Source organism: Condylura cristata, unplaced genomic scaffold (assembly GCF_000260355.1).
Source record: "Condylura cristata isolate star-nosed mole 26May11 unplaced genomic scaffold, ConCri1.0 scaffold00003, whole genome shotgun sequence".
NCBI lineage: Eukaryota > Metazoa > Chordata > Mammalia > Eulipotyphla > Talpidae > Condylura > Condylura cristata.
Genome location: NW_004567104.1, coordinates 48,714,609 through 48,731,469, shown reverse-complemented (window position 1 = coordinate 48,731,469; position 16,861 = coordinate 48,714,609). Strand labels below are relative to the sequence as shown.

Below are 16,861 nucleotides of genomic sequence, written 5' to 3'. Positions count from 1 at the left end.
CAGAACTGGGGTACAGGCCAGAGGCTCAGGGGCGGCGAGAGGCTTCACCAGAGACAGAGTGGGGAGCAGAACAGGCAGATCGACGAAGTACACTGCTGAGGGGAGCAGCGGGCGGGTCAGGAGAGGTCTGCCACGCCATGTGGTCACCTCCGGGGCAGGCGGGAATCGAACTCATGCCGAAGTGGCTTCAGATTCTCAGTGCTGTGCTTTAACCCGCTGCGCCACCAGGGAGGGCCTCAAGGTCATATTTTTAAAGTCCTTCTAGGGTACTCCCTGGTGGCAAGGAGTGAGGTCTCAGAGCTCTCACTATCATGGCCTGAGTTTGATCCCCGGTCAGAGAGGTGACCACATGGTGCAGCAGACCCCTCCTGTCTCGCCCTCTGCTCCCCTCAGCAGTGTATTTCAGTAGATCTGCCTTTTCAGTAAAGCTGCAACTCTGTCTGTGATGAATCCTCTCAATACATACCTCCGTATCTCTGGCCTCCATCCCAGTTCTTCTATGCAGAAATAAATCTTTAAGATGACATATAAATAAAAAGTCCTATTTTTGGAAAAACAGCTCTTCTCTTATGCATGAAAAGGATAAAAGATATTGTAAATCCCAGGGCCATTTGCCGTAAGCACAGCAGCTTCTTCCTCTGCGTGCGAAGGCTGCCATATCATTACCTGCAGAGTCTGTTTGCAGCATTGTGGTGACTTCTCTTGGGCTCAAGTGATTAACCTCGCTACTGCTGTAGCGAACTGGAGTTTCCTCATGTTCCACCGATTTGGCAGGGAGAAACTGCTTCATTCCTTTCCACCAACCTTCATTGTGATTGTAAGCAAAAGATAGCAATGAATACAAACTAATGTCTGTATTAAAACAGCATATTGAGGGAGAAATTCTGTGGTTTTCAAGTCATTTTTGTAACAAGTATCTATATAAACTAGACTTTATGCTTAAGTTTTTTTTTTTGTTATTTATTTACTACACATATTTTAGTAAAATAAGAAAATGTGTCCACCTAACCACTAACTGTACAGCTCAGTGGTATTAAGGACATTCACACTGTTATGCAACTATCATTGCTATCCATCCCCACAACTCTTTTCATCTTGTAAAACTGAAACTCCATTATCTATTACTCAACAAAACTCACCCCCAAACCCTGGCAACCACCATTTTATCTTGTATCAATGATTTTGACCATTCTAAGTACCGCATATAACTGGATTCACATAGTAAACATTGTTATTTGGGTGACTTATTTCACTTAGCATAATGTCAAGGGTCATCCTTGTAGCATACTGATTTTCCTTTTTAAAAGCTGAATGATATTCCATTAAATGAATATACCACATTTTGCTTATCCTCTCATCAGCTGATGAACCATGTGGATTGCTTCAATGATTTAACTATTGTGAATAATGCTATAAATACGAACTATCTCTTTGACATACTTTTAGTTATTTTGGCTATAGATCTAAGAAATGGAAAGGCTAGATCATAAGGTAATTTTCTTTTTATGAGGAAATACTGTTTTCTACCATAGCTATACTACTTTAAATTCCCACCAAAAGTACACAAGGGTTCCAATCCAACTTTTCCACATCCTCACCAAATTTTTGAATTGGAAGTGGAGATTATCTCGTGGTTTTGATTTGTGTTTCCTCTAAAGATTCATACCTTGAACATTGTTTTTGCATGCTTATTGGACAAGTATGTTTTTGGATAGTTGTCTATTAAAGTCTTTTGTCTATTTTTGAATCAGATTGCTTTTTTGGTTGTGTTTTAGACGTCCTCTACACATTCTAGACATTAATCCCTTATATATTCATGATTGGCAAATAATTTCTCCCATTTTGTAGGGAGCATCTGAAACTTAAAAAAAAAAAAAAGAAATTCATGAAATCCAATTTATTTATTTGTGTGTGTGTGTGTGTGTGTGTGTGTGTGTGTGTTTGGTGTCATGGCCCACAGATCACTGCCAAATCCAGTATCAAGAGTTTTATTGTCTTGGGTTTCACATTTTTGGTCTTTCATCAGTTTTAAATTTTTGTATGATACGAGTAAGGGTTCATCTTCATTCTTCTGCATATAAAGATTAAGGCTTCTCAGCGTCACTAGTTGAACCAGTATCCTTTCCACTGATCTTGGCAGCCTTGTCAAAAGCCTTTTGTCTGTATCTGTAAGGCTTTATTTCTATGTTCTTTATTCTATTCCACTAGTGTATATGTTGGTTGTCATAACAATACTACAGTTTTCTTTCTCAGGTCTGTTTGCTACTTGGGGTTTTCTGATATTTCACATGAATTTTAGGATGACCTTTTCTGTTTATGCAGAAAAAGGTCACTGGAATTTTCTGAAGGGGCTGCATTACATCTATAGATCATGTTGGATAGTACTGTTATCTAAACTATTAAGTCTTCAAAATCCATGAATGTGGGATGTAGTTCTGCCATTCACTTATATCTTCTTGAATCACTTTCAGCAATGTTTTGTGGTTTTCACTGTACAAGACATTCATCTCCGTGGTTAGTTCCCTAAGCACTTTGTGTGTCATTGCTGCCATAAGTGGATTTTTTGGGGCAACTTTAAGATTGTTCATGTACAACTGCTTGAATGTTGACTATCTTGCTATTCTGCTGAATTCATTTATGAGTTACAACAATTTTTTTTTTTGGGGGGGTGAAATCTTTTAGGTTTAGCTCTTTGAGAGTTTGGTAGAATTTATTAGTGAATCTATCAGAGGTCCAGGAATTTATTTTGTTGGAAGAAGATTTTAAACTGCTGACTCAGACTCTTTACTATTTACAGGTCTAGTCAGATTTTCTTCGTGATTTTGTCTTGGTAGGTTTTGTGTTTCTAGGATTGATCTATGGTCTAGGTTATCTAATTTTTTTGTTGTAAAATTGCTTACTATATTCTCATAATCCTTTATTTCTGTAGCAAAGAAAGTTACATACCCATTTTCATTTCTGATTTTAATGGTTTGAGTCATTTCCCATTTTTTCTTAGTTTATCTAGCTAATGGATTTAGGTATTTGGTGATTTTTTTTTTTAAAGCTTTATTTATTCATACAGAACTGGGGTACAGGCCAGAGGCTCAGGGGCAGCGAGAGGCTTCACCAGAGACAGAGTGGGGAGCAGAACAGGCAGATCGACAAAGTACATTGCTAAGGGGAGCAGAGGCAGGTCAGGAAAGATCTGCCATGCCATGTGGTCACCTCCGGGGCAGGCGGAATCGAACTCATGCGGAAGTGGCTTTAGCTTCTCAGTGCTGTGCTTTATCCTGCTGCGCCACCAGAGAGGGCCTTTGGTGATCTCTTTTAGGAATGAACTCTGGTCTTCTAGTTTCACTGACTTTCTCTATTCTTATTTTCCATTTTATCTTTAATATTTACTATTTCCTCTCTTCTGGTAGCTTTGGTTATAATTTGTCCTTTTTTTTACTCCTTTGAGTTGTTCAAACTTATTTTTTGTTTGATAGACTATCTGGTACAAAGCAGAACAGGGTAGAAATCTTTGCCAAAAGCACATACAGAGTAAGTCACTGCTATTACGGACATAGTCTGTCTACTGGATGGATGGTTTTCAATAAATTTTTCTTAAAAAGTACTTTATAAGATCCAGCCTGGAGTGATGGAAGCATGTGATGGGCCCCAGCCACTGCTCTTTCCTGCCGTTGTCTCAGCAGTGATCCCTTCTGGCTCCTAACAGTTGTTCTAGTAGCTATTCTAGGAAAAGGGAGACCTGTAGGGACCTCTGATATCACCTGCAGCAAGCTGCCACACAGTTACTGGACCCACTTGCTAAATATTCATGGTAATAACTCTGTGTTGCCAGGACCTCAGTCTTGTGCTTCTTACACAATGTTTTTAAACACTATGAGGAAAACTGGTTTCAAGAAAAGCAGAAAAATGGGACACGCTGGGCAAGTTTGCCAGGAAGAAAAAATTAACAAGCATGTGTTGTAAGAAATTCTTACTTTCCACTTCTTTACTTAATGACTAGAAGAGAGTTTGCAGAAGAATAATACTATTTTTCTAACAGTACTAAGAACGACTTTCCTTTCTCACTATTGTTACTTGAAGGGCAAAAACTTCCCTCTAATGGAAAGAGATGTAAAGTTAGTTACCTGCCCTGTCCCAGTAAGGTAAATCATAGGTGCCTTCAGTCTTTTTCTTTCTGGAAAGATACAAGAGAAAAAAGTTAGCATAGAACAGAATGAATTCACTGATATGACAGCTTTGAAACTGTAGGATAAACACTGGAGTTAATAATTAGTCAAGAGTACATATTTCCACATGTAGACCCCTACAACCCATTGGCGTCTTGTTTCACTTGACATTAATAGTTGCCACTGCTGAGGCTCATTAATTCTAAATGTAATGCCAAACATAAAGCTACACATAAAGTTAAACTGTCTCCTGAAATCTTAGAAATTTTGCTACCCAATTATTTCCCAGTCAAATCAAAGACCCAGCCCCGACGTGGGTCATTATGGAGCAATCGTGTTTTAGTGGTCAGTCGTTTTGGTTTGTAATAAAATTAGTTTCACAAAACTGTTAACAGTCACATTGTCTTCTGTAGTCATCCTTTTCCCCTAGAGAAGTTACACATTATAGGTGAAAGCTGTCACTAACAGTGACAAGTGGTGGAGGGAGAACAGGGTTCTCTAGGCATGGGAGCTATGAGCCATGTGTGCAAGAAGGTTTCTCCAAGCCACTCTTTACAATTCTGAACTGTCCTTCCCCAGGAGAAATCTCCCTTCCCTCCGTTAAGAATTACTCTTCATTACGCAGTTTTTACAAAGAGGAAAGCAGATAAAAGGAGTTTTTGATTTAAGAATATAAGCCCATTAAAATAAATGATTTTAAAACTCAAGAGAAAGCAGAAATTATTCTAGGATAAATATGAGGGCAAACAGTTACGTGATTTCCTTAAGATCCCAAATGTAGCTTGCTAAAAAAAGTTATGTATTTCACCAATATATAAACAGTCTTCTCTAGTATAATGCTGTTTTCATTCTTGATATCAAAAGTGTTCTCATTTTGAAGTCTAATTGTATTTAAAATACACTGTATGGTTTCAAAAGTAAAGTACTATGTAAAATTTGTGAAGAGAGGGTAGGTGAAGTTATTAATCAAAAATTTTCAAACAGTACCTGCTTCATAGGTTGTTCTGAAGACTAAGTATAAACATGTCAAAGCACTCAGAAGACAGCAGCATTGCTGTTCTTGTTCTTGTCACCCAGTGGCATGAAAACATCATGGACTCTCTTTCCTGGACTGTCCTTTCCCTACAGCCCACATCCTGATTTCATAGGTCTTTGCTCAGCTACTCCAACACCATGAATCTGGGATCCACATGCTCCTCCAGCCCTCCCAAAGCACCTACTGCATGGTCAGTACATGGCAGATACTTTCTATACTGTGTCCTCTTCTGCAAATTTTGGAGTTTCCCACTGGACTCCCAGCACATGACTCAAATATTTAGATGAACAAATAAAGTCATTCTCTTCCTCCAACAAACCTGTCCCTTCTCTTTTGTTATCTCAACTCAGGATCGCCACTGATCCAGCTTCACAAACCAGAACTTCTGGTCATCCTGGACCCCTCTCTATTCCTTAGCAGGCAGCCAGTTGTGTACCTTTAGGAAATCTCTTCTCTATTCTCCTTGTCCTACAACTGCTGTGTTATGTTCTTGTCTGGCTTATCTTGCTGCCTCTGCTAGTCTTTTTCCTTTCAGTCCACCCTCCAAAACTCCTGCCACTATCTTTCTGCACTCATCTGATACTATCACCTCTCTGCTACACACTCCTCAGTGATTTCTCTGTATTTGATTTAATTTACAGACTGAAAAGTGAATTGTTCTTTTCCCAGAAAGTCTTATCTGATCCAGGTCCAGGCTACATTTCTGTGATTTCATACCTAGTATCCTGCGAGATAACTCAATCCTCTGTGCCTATACATCTCACATCTCTGTGCCTGCACCCAAAGAATTCCCTCATTCTCTACCCACCTTTGTCTAACTAAACCTAGCAACTTCAAGGCAAAACACAACAAACTTGCCAATCACTGTTTGCCAAAGAAAAGATTTCTGATAATTCTTACGGTTTTTTACTACTTCATAAACTCATCAAACCACATTCTATATAGTCCCTGAGGAGTTTGTGTCTGTTAATCCTGCTTAAGCCACTTTGAAGATAGGAACTGTGTCTCATTCTTTCATTAAGTATTACGAAGCACCTTCTACATGTCAGATACTTTTTTATTAATGTGTATATCTCAGTGTGTAATGCAGAACTTGACACACGTAAATGACCTTGATAATTATGGAATTAAACTGGCTCATTTTCTTATGAGAACAAAGTAAAAACATGTATTTCATGGGGACTGACATTCTAATGACAGTACCTCTACTCTCAAAAACGTGAACTGTAGTTCATGTTACATGTCTAGTTTCTAATTTACATCTGGAAACACCCTCTCTAGGAACAATCAGGTGAGCTAGCTGTGGACCTACCTGTTTCTCCAATGCCACGCACATACTAGTATAAGAATGAGCGTTGTGAGGACCATGACCAGCACTGGGACAAGGACGGCGGCCAGGGCCACATCTGAGGTTAAAGAAAAGATGCATTACTCCCAAAGTCAGCTCATGAAGGGAAAAGGTACATTACTCCCAGAGTTGGCTCATGAAGGAATGCAGGAAGGTCAGCCTATTGTCATCCAAGCTTTTTCTATCTCAAAAAACAACATAAACATTATGAGCTGACACTAAACCTGAGTCTGTGACTGTAGAGCTTTTTGTGGATACATGGAAGTTGTTCACACCATTTGCTCTTTGCATATGTTTGTAAAGTTTTTTTCTTAATAGGTTCTAAATCACCAAAACAAATGATAAACTGAGTTATATTTATTTTCTGCTACAGAGGAATATAATGAAAATGTTACAGGATTCACAAGTAAAAAAAAAAACAATAGAAAAGAGTGGAGATGACAAGAAATGTTAAAAAATAAGTGACTGCTAAACATGTTTTACTACTATTCAGATACAGAAATAAAATATGATGCTAGTTCTGCTATTGAAACTGGCAAATATTTAAAAGAACAACTGAAGAAGATTATTAGGAAACAGGTATTCTTGTGGGAATATGAATTGATACTGATAAGCATTTTGGTTTATATATAGGTTTATATATTATAAACCTAGTACATGGCAATTCCTTACCTAAAATTTTAGCAAAAACTTAAGCCATTCCAGATGCATCTTTTCTCCCAATCAAAATTTTATTGACTAGCCACTCAATGACACAAATAAACAGCTCTGGGCACACAGTTTAACATCTCAAGGCATGCACATGTGCTTCTTGCTGGCTACCGCAGCGCCAATGTCTGCACACTATTTCCTAGCTCGCTCTTCATGCTCCTCCCTCCCCACACCTTGCTGGTAACCACCAGTATTCACAGTGCGCAGAGAGGTTTGCCTCTGTACCTGTGTAAGAGTGAAAAATCAGAAATACACATATCTGACAAATGAAAGTAAGTATTTCATGGCATCTCTCATAGTAAATATCTACTATAATTTATAGCTATAAATTATAGTAATAATTTATATGATATTATAAATTTGCTATACTGTACCATATTATAATAAATTAATAATAATTTATAGCTATAAACTATAGTAGTTATTTATAGTTACAGGAAGATTACAATGTGGTACAAATGTGTATATGAACAGAGCAGAAACCCTTACAAATCTGGAGACTACAGGGACCTGGAGATCGCTTAATCCCCTCATCTCACTCCACATATAAAGAATCCTGGGCCTAGATACAGAAAATGGTTTAATGTATTTGGAATATTATTTATTCTTTTACGTCTCAACTCCCTTCTGGCTATAAGGATGAAAATGCAGCAACAGCTGACACTAATTGGGGTCTAAGTGACTGGTGGGTAAATGGCATCTTAGTTACAGCATCCAAAAGAAAGGAAGATGCTGACCATACAGGAAAGGGAGCAGGTCATCACTGACATGAGACCTCTGAGAAGCAGGATGGATGGGTTCTAGGCACAGAGGAAGAGATCAGTCCAGGGCAGTAGACAAAGGCAAGCTTATAGGTTCCACAAAAAGGGCGTTTTCATCTAATGACTGCTACTTTCTTGTGAAGTGAAAGAGGTTAACTTAAAAGTGGGAAAAGAACTCTGGAAATTTAGGGAATGCTTATTAATAGCTGCTGGTAAGCAGAGACAGAAGCGCTAGCCCAGCTGATGCACTGAGCGCCGCGAAGGCTGCCGTGCAAGTTACGGTGGCACAGACCTAGCCAGGGCTGGACTCTCCAGCATCTCTCCCAGCCTGCGTGTACCAGCTGAGAAGGGAGATGTGCACAGAGCAGGAAGTATGACTCAGGTTAGAATGCACTAAAATCCAGAATGTGCCCTTTTCGGATTCAGATGGATGCGATTTGATTTGACCACAGACCATAAGAAGACATTAGCTTAGCTTTGAAAAATAATCAAGAGTATATATCACCATCCCAAAGACAAGGAGACAGGAGGTCTTGAATTTAAAAGACCTATACTTTCTTTGTTACCATTTTAGGCTTACAGGACTATAGTTTTGGAAGAAGTCATTTTAACAACACTAACAGTTATGAGATGTTAGTATTTTCTATCAGATTTTAAGAGAAACAATTCTTTCAAATGACTGCTTTTCCATCTAGGCACATGGTGTAGGATGCTGGCCAAGTACCTGCCTCTGCCAACTGCTCAGAAGCTCTTTGGGATACCTGTCCCTGAGAACGCTTGCTTAGCTCTTTTCCCAGCAGATTAAGAAAGAAATTGGTAGGTTTGGAAATACCTCGAAGACGGGAAAGATATCAACATTGTAGATGGAAAAGTTATCTGACTCTAGACAAACTTTCAGAAAAGGAGAATGATTAAATTTCTATAGGGCACAAATACTATGAAGAATTGCTTCCTTTTCTCCACACTGCCCTGGAAACAAGTGTTTTTATGGTATTCATTTTTTAATCTGACAACAATGAAATGAATTTTTCTGACACTGAGGTTTTTTCCTTCCTGAATTCAACTGCAATTGTTTTTCAATAGCTAGTAAAATCAAAGAACTAATGTGTTTCATATGTTAACACCTTATTGTTAATAACAAAAACTGAAAGTAAATTATACTGAAATATTTGTATTTAGAATTAAGAAAAAATAACCAAACATTTTAGAAGCAAAGAACAAAAGCTTTTTATGGCTGTGTTATTTCAGAATTTATTTTTAAGTACTAGTTTTCACCAAACCTTTTTTCCTCTCCTCTTTTTGCTACTACATTTCCTAGCTACCAAATTACTATGCAATTGGGAAAATAAGTTTATTTCCTACTAGGATTTCAGTTATTTCTAGAAATACTATTATCTTAGCTGTAATGGGCAAAAAATTACAATAGGAGGTTTAGAGTGAAGCATACATATACACAAGAATTTAAAGACCAGGTCTGTGCAGAAGGTAGAGCAATGAAGTTTAGAAAGTACTGTTAAGAAAAACAGAGTTTAAGAGCTGGAAATGCTTCTGAAAATGTAAGCTATAAATAAACACTCAGTTATCAAATCTTAGATTAGCCTACCTTTGGTTACATTTGGAGTTACAGTAGTATTTCTGATATCAGGAGTGGCAGTTGTTTGTTCTGTCTGTGCAGGAAATTCATTGCTACTGCGAGGTTGTAGTGGCTGAGTAAATTTTGGGGCACGACCTTGAAAAAAGTTTTAGAAACTCTTTTAATCTTTCATCTATAACAACTTGATTAAAATAGTTATTTTAATGTTTTTAGTATACATTTATGGAAAACTGAAGTACAAATCCAGGGAAGATCCAGTATCACATTTAAAGCAAGCATACCTTTGGCTATTTTTGGAGGGGCTGTAGTGTTTTTGAGGTCATTGCTGTTCCGAGGAGGTGGAGGTTGAGTGAATTTTGGAGGACGACCTTGAAAAATGGTTTAGAAAAGTTTATACATTTTGTTTGTAAAAATAAATTAAAAGCAATAATTTTAGGGCCCTCCCTGGTGGCACAGTGGGTGAAAGCACAGCACTAAGAAGCTAAAGCCACTTCAGCATGCATTTGATCCCGCCCCGGAGGTGACCCAGATGATAGGCAGACCTCTCCTAACTTGCCCACTGCTCCCCTCAGCAGTGTACTTGGCAGTCGGCCTGTTCTGCTCCCCACTGTCTCTGGTGAAGCCTCTCACCACCCCTGAACCTCTGGCCTGTGCCCCAGTTTGGTATGCATAAATAAATCTTAAAAAAAAAAAAAAAGCATATGGCCCTCCCTTGTGGCGCAGCAGGTTAAATAAAGCACAGCAATGAGCAGCTTAAGCCACTTCCGCATTGAGTTCCATTCCCACCTGCCCCAGAGGTGACCACATGGTGTGGCAGACCTCTCCCAACCCCCTAGCTGCTCCCCCCAGCAGTGTACTCCGTCATCTGCCTGTTCTGCTCCCTGCTCTGTCTCTAGTGAATCCTCTCACCCTCCGCATCTCTGGCCTGTACCCCAGTTCTATATGAGTAAATAAATAAATCTTTTTAAAAAAAGTATAATTTTAATTTTTTTCAATATTTCCTAGAAAATTTATTTCTGCACAGTAATTTTAAATCTGAGAAATATGCCACATAGTCTGTTAAATGTACAAATTTACTGAGATTTCTCAGTTTTTAAAAAGCTGAATTGTTTTAAAAATAATCTTAGGAAGGAGAATAGGGAGGAGGACGACACTGAACCCTAAGTTTTAAAGTCATCACAATTTGACATAGTAGTTATTCAGTTCATTTAACAAATATTTAGGGAGGGTCCCCTACATGTAAGGAACTATGGTAGTTTGAAGATACAACAGTCAATAGAATATTAAAATATACCAAATTAAGGAAAATTATACCTACTTTTAATTCAGAGTGAAAAGCAAGTGGACTAAGGATACTTCTATAGTCTTGAATGCTTATGTAATACAAATACACGACACGAGATCTAACTAAAAGTTTATTAAGATGGAGACTAGATTCAGAAAAAAAAATCTCATTAGCTCATAATGATGTTATCTCTTCTTCCAATTTGTAATTTTGAAAATAAATTCAATTTTGAGCTTAACAGCACAACTATTTCTTTTATAAGTACCCTTTTAGGAAAATATTCTAAAATACATTCACATTATTATTACTTCCTCTGAGGACAGCAAAGTCATTCTTAGTTAATTCGGCGAAACAACATGCCTTAAACATACTATAACTTTACCTTTAGGAATAAACTGACATCCAAGTAGTTCCATTTTCATGGCAATTTTCTGCTGCCACTGAGTAGGATTCACTCTAATAAAACGTGCAATAATTGGTGGCAAAAAGTTATTACGCACATCCTGGTGATAATCTTTGTTTCCTTGAAATATCTTTAAAAAACAACAAAAAATTGGTACTTTACATCAACAGAGGTTAGGCCTAAATTGCTCCACTGCTACAGGTTTTTGGCTTTTTGATCTGGGATGTAAATTAGATCTGCAAAGTATGATAAGATGATTTAATTTCTAAGAAAATAAGCTAATCGGCCCTCCCTAGTGGCGCAGTGGGTTAAAGCACAGCACTGAAAAGCTAAAGCCACTTCCGCATGAGTTCGATTCCCGCCTGCCCCGGAGGTGACCACATGGCGTGGCAGACCTCTCCTGACCCGCCTGCTGCTCCCTCAGCAATGTACTTCATTGATCTGTCTATTCTGCTCCCCACTCTGTCTCTGGTGAAGCCTCTCACCATCCCTGAGCCTCTGGCCTGTACCTCAGTTCTGTATGCACAAATAAATAAATCTTTAAAAAAAAAAAAAGAAAATAAGCTAACCATAACTTGTAGAAACAGATGGTATATTCTTCATAAAAGTTTATGAAAAGTTAACAAAAATGATTTTTAATCATGTAAATGTCATAAGACTGCCATAATTTGGCAATTTGGGATGAGGTTTTCAAGTGCAGTGAGTTTGTTATTATAAGAAACTATCCCTATAAAAATTTAAATATATTGATTTTATTTTTAATGCAAAGCATAACTGATCCTAAGGAGTTACGAAAAATGCTCTATTGCTATACTTGTTATAATTTTTCTTTTAATCAACAGAACTCATGAACGGATACCAACACACACATAACAAATACCTCCACCTACTGGATACACTATAAAAAGACAGTTTCCCCTATTAACCTTTCTAATTCCTTGTTTACATCTGAACCTTAAAAGTGACAATGAAATACTGTTTTCTGCCCAATTTAATGATCATAACTGAAGAGCAATAACTGCACTACATAAATGAACTTTAGGTTAAAATAAGATCTTAAGTCACACATTCAACTACTCAAACTAAACAGTATCTCACACTGGAATAGTTCTTAATTATTTACAAAGCATTTTTATTTTATTAATGTAAATGTCCTTCAGGACAACTCTATGAAATAGGCAGGACCCAGAAAACTGCAGTTCCTCTAATGTGAGTGAACTGAACAGCCAGCCAGGCAACAATATGACAATGACTTCAAACTGTGTCATCTGACTTAAGTACAGGGTCCCAGAAAGCAGAAAATACAACTGTCATTTCTTCAAGTCAAATTAGCTCAGTAGTAACTGAGGTAACTGCCTAAACCAGAGGTAACTGCCTAAAATCAAAATTTTTATCATTTGAAGTGAGAGAAATTAAGTGTTTAACTCAGTTAAGTAATTTCCAAATATTATAGCTACTTTCATCCCAAGAGACTCCAGTCACATTAGATTACAAACTTCTAAGGCTATGTTAACATCGGTTATTTTCCAAGTTTTGTTTTGAAGTTACAAATCATCTCCAAAATAGTAAGCTTCTAGTATTTCCTCAGCTGTTAAGATGAAGTCAATTATTTGCATTTTATTATATTAGTGAAACAGGAATAATAGCTAAACATCTTTTTAGGGTATAAAAACTATCCCTGAGATCTTCCCATGCTGTAGCCTCACTTATATAAAAAAACTTAAAGGAGAAAGATTTTATAAAGACTAGATAGATAAAAGATGACTTGCTGATTCTAACCCATGAGTATTTATTAAGAATCCCTGTGTATAGGAAATTTTGCAAGTTATCACTAGTGTAAAAGTGGAAATGGAACTCAAAAGTTCCTACTCTTAAGAAATAGAATTTTTATATTGGATAATGCCACACAAATATGTCACATGACTGAAAAGCAATACATTATAAAAACAAGCTGTATATATTCTCATTTTTCTGAAAACAAAACCAAAATCAGTCTCACTATATAAAATCAGTCTAGTCTCACTCTATATATATTTGCTCATATATGAATGCATGCTTAGAAAGGACGTGAAAATATACAAATTACCCTTGAGTTGAGGATAGGAAAGAGTAGATGGGCTAACATAAGTAAAGGAAGAGGCTAATTTCATATAATTCCACATAAGCATTTCACTACTATCTATAAAAGCTTATAGGGACTGAAGTACCTTACTGCCTTACATATCAAAAGAACTAGGAAAAATAGACAAAATGATTTTTAGACACTGGACAATTGTCAGCAAAGAGCAATAATCCCAGAGTACAGGGAAACAAATGAGATGAGGCCTACCACTGTTACAATATTATGTGAAGAGAGCTGGCGGTGTCACCGAGTTGAGAAGGAGCTCATAGGTGGAAAGGCCAAGCCAGCTAGAATTTTCAGGGTAGGATGCAGCAGAGAAGAGAATTCCAGAAAGAGACAGACTTTTAGGTTGTGTAGGTTTCCAGTTCTATCTTCAGCTGCTTATAAGAAATGATCTATAGACAGGAAAAGAATCACAAGGAAGCCAGTAGAAAAATTCTTCAGTTACAATGGCTAGAAACAGCTCACACTGCCAAAAATGTTTCCCCCCCAAGTTTCATAATACAGTGGACACTGGGTTGAGTACTTAGAAAAGGATGGTCTCAGCAGTGGGGAAATTAGAACTAAAGGCTGCTGACATTCTACCTAACGAAACAGAAAAGCAAGCCTTAGAAGGATTAAATGATTTCCAAATAACCTAACTACATCCCAGAAAAACCTGAAAAACACTTAAAAGAAATACCCAGTGGGCTCTCCCTGGTGGCACAATGGGTTAAAGCACTGCATTATGAAGCTCTCCAAAGCCACTGTAGCACGACTTCAATTCCTGACCAGGGTGCTGACCCACATGGCAGGGCAGACCTCTCCTGACCTGCCGGCTGCTCCCCTCAGCAGTGTATTTCAGTAGATCTTCCTGTTCTGCTCCTCACTCTGTCTCTAATGAATCCACTCACCCACCACACCTCTGGCCTGTAACCCAGTTCTGTAAGCATAAATAATCTTTAAATAAAACTTAAAAAAAAAAAAGGACTACCCAGTACTAAACAATGCAAAGTTCTCAACATCTGACATCCAATCAGAAGTTGCCAGGCACATTAAATGTAACATATCAACCAGTATAAAGACCCAGATATGACACATAAAATAATGGCATTTATTTTAATTTTTAAAATATTTATTCATTTATGCATATAGATTTGGGATACAGGCCAGAGGTGAAAGGGTGGTGAGAAGAATCACCAGAAGACAGAATAGGGAGAAGAACAGGCAGATTGGCAAACTGCACTGCTGAGGGGAGCAGTGGGCGAGACAGGAGAGGTCTGCTGTGCATATGGGTCACCTCCTTGGCAGGGGATCAAACTCGTGTTAAACAGCAGCAGCTAGCTTCATAGTGCAGTGCTTTAACCTGTTGCGCCACCACGGAGGCCCAATAATGGCATTTAAAAGGTATCATACACGCTCTTTTTGAAGTAAACATGGCTGACCTGGGAGTAAAAACTGGTCAAGTTTGGGAACATTAAGTAAGACAGTTATGGAGAAAATATTGTTATTTACTTTAATAAGCAATGGCTTGGGCCCTCCCTAGTGGTGCAATGGGTTAGGACAGCAGCACTGCAAACTAGCACAGCCACTTCAGTGCAAGTACGATCGCCGCCCCAGAGGTGACTCACGTGGCACAGACCTCTCCTATCTCACCCACTGCTCCCCTCAGCAGTGTACTCCATTAATCTGCCTGTTCTGCTCCCCCACTTTGTCTTTGGCGAAGCCTCTCGCTGTCCCTGCACCTCTGGCCTATACCCCAGTTCTGTATGAATAGATAAATCTTAAAAAAAAAAAAAAAAAGTCTAAAAAAAAAAAAATGAGCAGAGGCTCACCTAAGGTGAAGCTCATTTGATAATAAGCAAAAGGGAGGAAAGAAGGTCTTGAAATACAGCGAAGGAGTTTAGAATCATATAAAAGATAATAGGGAACCCCTGTAGTTTTCTGAACAGAAAATTAAAAAAGTGGTAAGTGAAACCCAAAATAGAGAATTGATAATATCATACAGTTGAAACAAAGCTCACAGAGAAGTTTCACTGAAAAAAAAAAAAAGTGCTCATAATTTCAATTACAAATAAAAGATATCTATATTCCCTGAGAAAGGATGCCCTATGGTAGAGGTGTGAGGCATTGTGAAAGTGAGAAACATCCAGTACAGAGTCAACTTTTGCCTACACAAAAACCTTTATCTGCTAAGGTATATTCCAGCATAATTTTTTATTCACATTTTCGTAATACCTTAGAAGTTAAGAAAATTCTTCAGGTAGAATGCAAGAACACTAATTTGAAAGGAAATGCATACTCTAACGTTCACTGCAGCATCATGGGCAAACTATGAAAACTGCCTACGTGCCCAAAAATAGATTAGTGGATCAAAAGGACGTGGTATATATACACACTGGAATATTATTCAATGACCCAAAAAGACGAACTCATGCCTTCTGCAGCAACAAGAGGCAGTAAAAGGGAATATGCTAAGTGAAATTGGCCAGAAGGAAAAGATAAATACTGAATGGAGCCACTTATATGCAGAATACAGAGAAACTAAACAAAGGGTCAAAGATACTTTAAAACGAAGCCTTTAAAGCTGACCAAAGAACGGAGGCATCCAGGAGGGGAGACCAGCGATGAGAAGGACTGGTTATGGAGGAGGGCTACAGGCATATGTGGTGGTGCCCTCAGGGACTACACTGGGGAGGCCTACACTTCCAAAACCCTAACAAGGAGGGAGACCAATGGTACTTCAATTAACTAAAAAATAATAAAAATGATTCAAATATAGAAATCTGCAGGAAAAACTGAAAAAGCAGACAGAAGTTAGTGAGGTAATCTTGACATGATCTTTCAAGTATATTATAGCCTGTTATTTTTTTTAACTTTTTTATTTTTACATCATTTTGTGCATTTTTTTCCACCTCAGTTGCCATTCCCATTATAACCTGTTATTTAATGCGTTCAGTTCTTTTGTCCCCTTACCTACAGAATACAATTTTGGGGACAAATTATGCTCTTCATTATTCTGTGGATTGATGAGAAAAGCATTATAAAAGACAAGAAATAAAAAATTCTTTTTTAAGAATTTACTAAAGCATCTAAAACAACTGAATTAAAAAGGTACTAAAACAAAAAAAAAAAGTCAGAAGCCTACTTACCCTAGCAAACTAGAACCACAGAGACATTTCCTAAAAACAGTAGGGTAAGGCCAATAACTAACATTACCTAAAATAACCAGAAGAGGGCAGGGTAAGCTCAAACAGCTTTTAAAAAATAGCTTGGTAATTAATCATGTTACCTTGTCTTGCTCCACACCAGGCTCTCTGTACACAGTCCATCTCTGCCCATCATCACTGTACAGAATTCTGTAGGCTGACACATAATAATTATGCTCCACCATGGTGGAGCCAGTGGTTACAATGCCTGATGAATGGAGAGTTGTGTCATTAGTGCTCAGTCTGATTGGTG

At 37.9% G+C, this 16,861-nt stretch overlaps 1 protein-coding gene across 1 annotated transcript in view; it reads right to left on the bottom strand.

The window, feature by feature from the left end:
* Positions 1-16,861, bottom strand: part of DCBLD2 (discoidin, CUB and LCCL domain containing 2) — a 62,790-nt gene that overhangs the window by 3,959 nt on the left and 41,970 nt on the right. The window contains exons 9-15 of the mRNA XM_004675260.2: positions 16,692-16,816; positions 11,278-11,428; positions 9,892-9,978; positions 9,620-9,745; positions 6,509-6,602; positions 4,119-4,168; positions 667-804 (exon numbers count right to left, since the gene is read on the bottom strand). Coding sequence (XP_004675317.1) covers positions 667-804; positions 4,119-4,168; positions 6,509-6,602; positions 9,620-9,745; positions 9,892-9,978; positions 11,278-11,428; positions 16,692-16,816 — 771 coding nt within the window. The remainder of the gene's footprint in view (positions 1-666; positions 805-4,118; positions 4,169-6,508; positions 6,603-9,619; positions 9,746-9,891; positions 9,979-11,277; positions 11,429-16,691; positions 16,817-16,861) is intronic.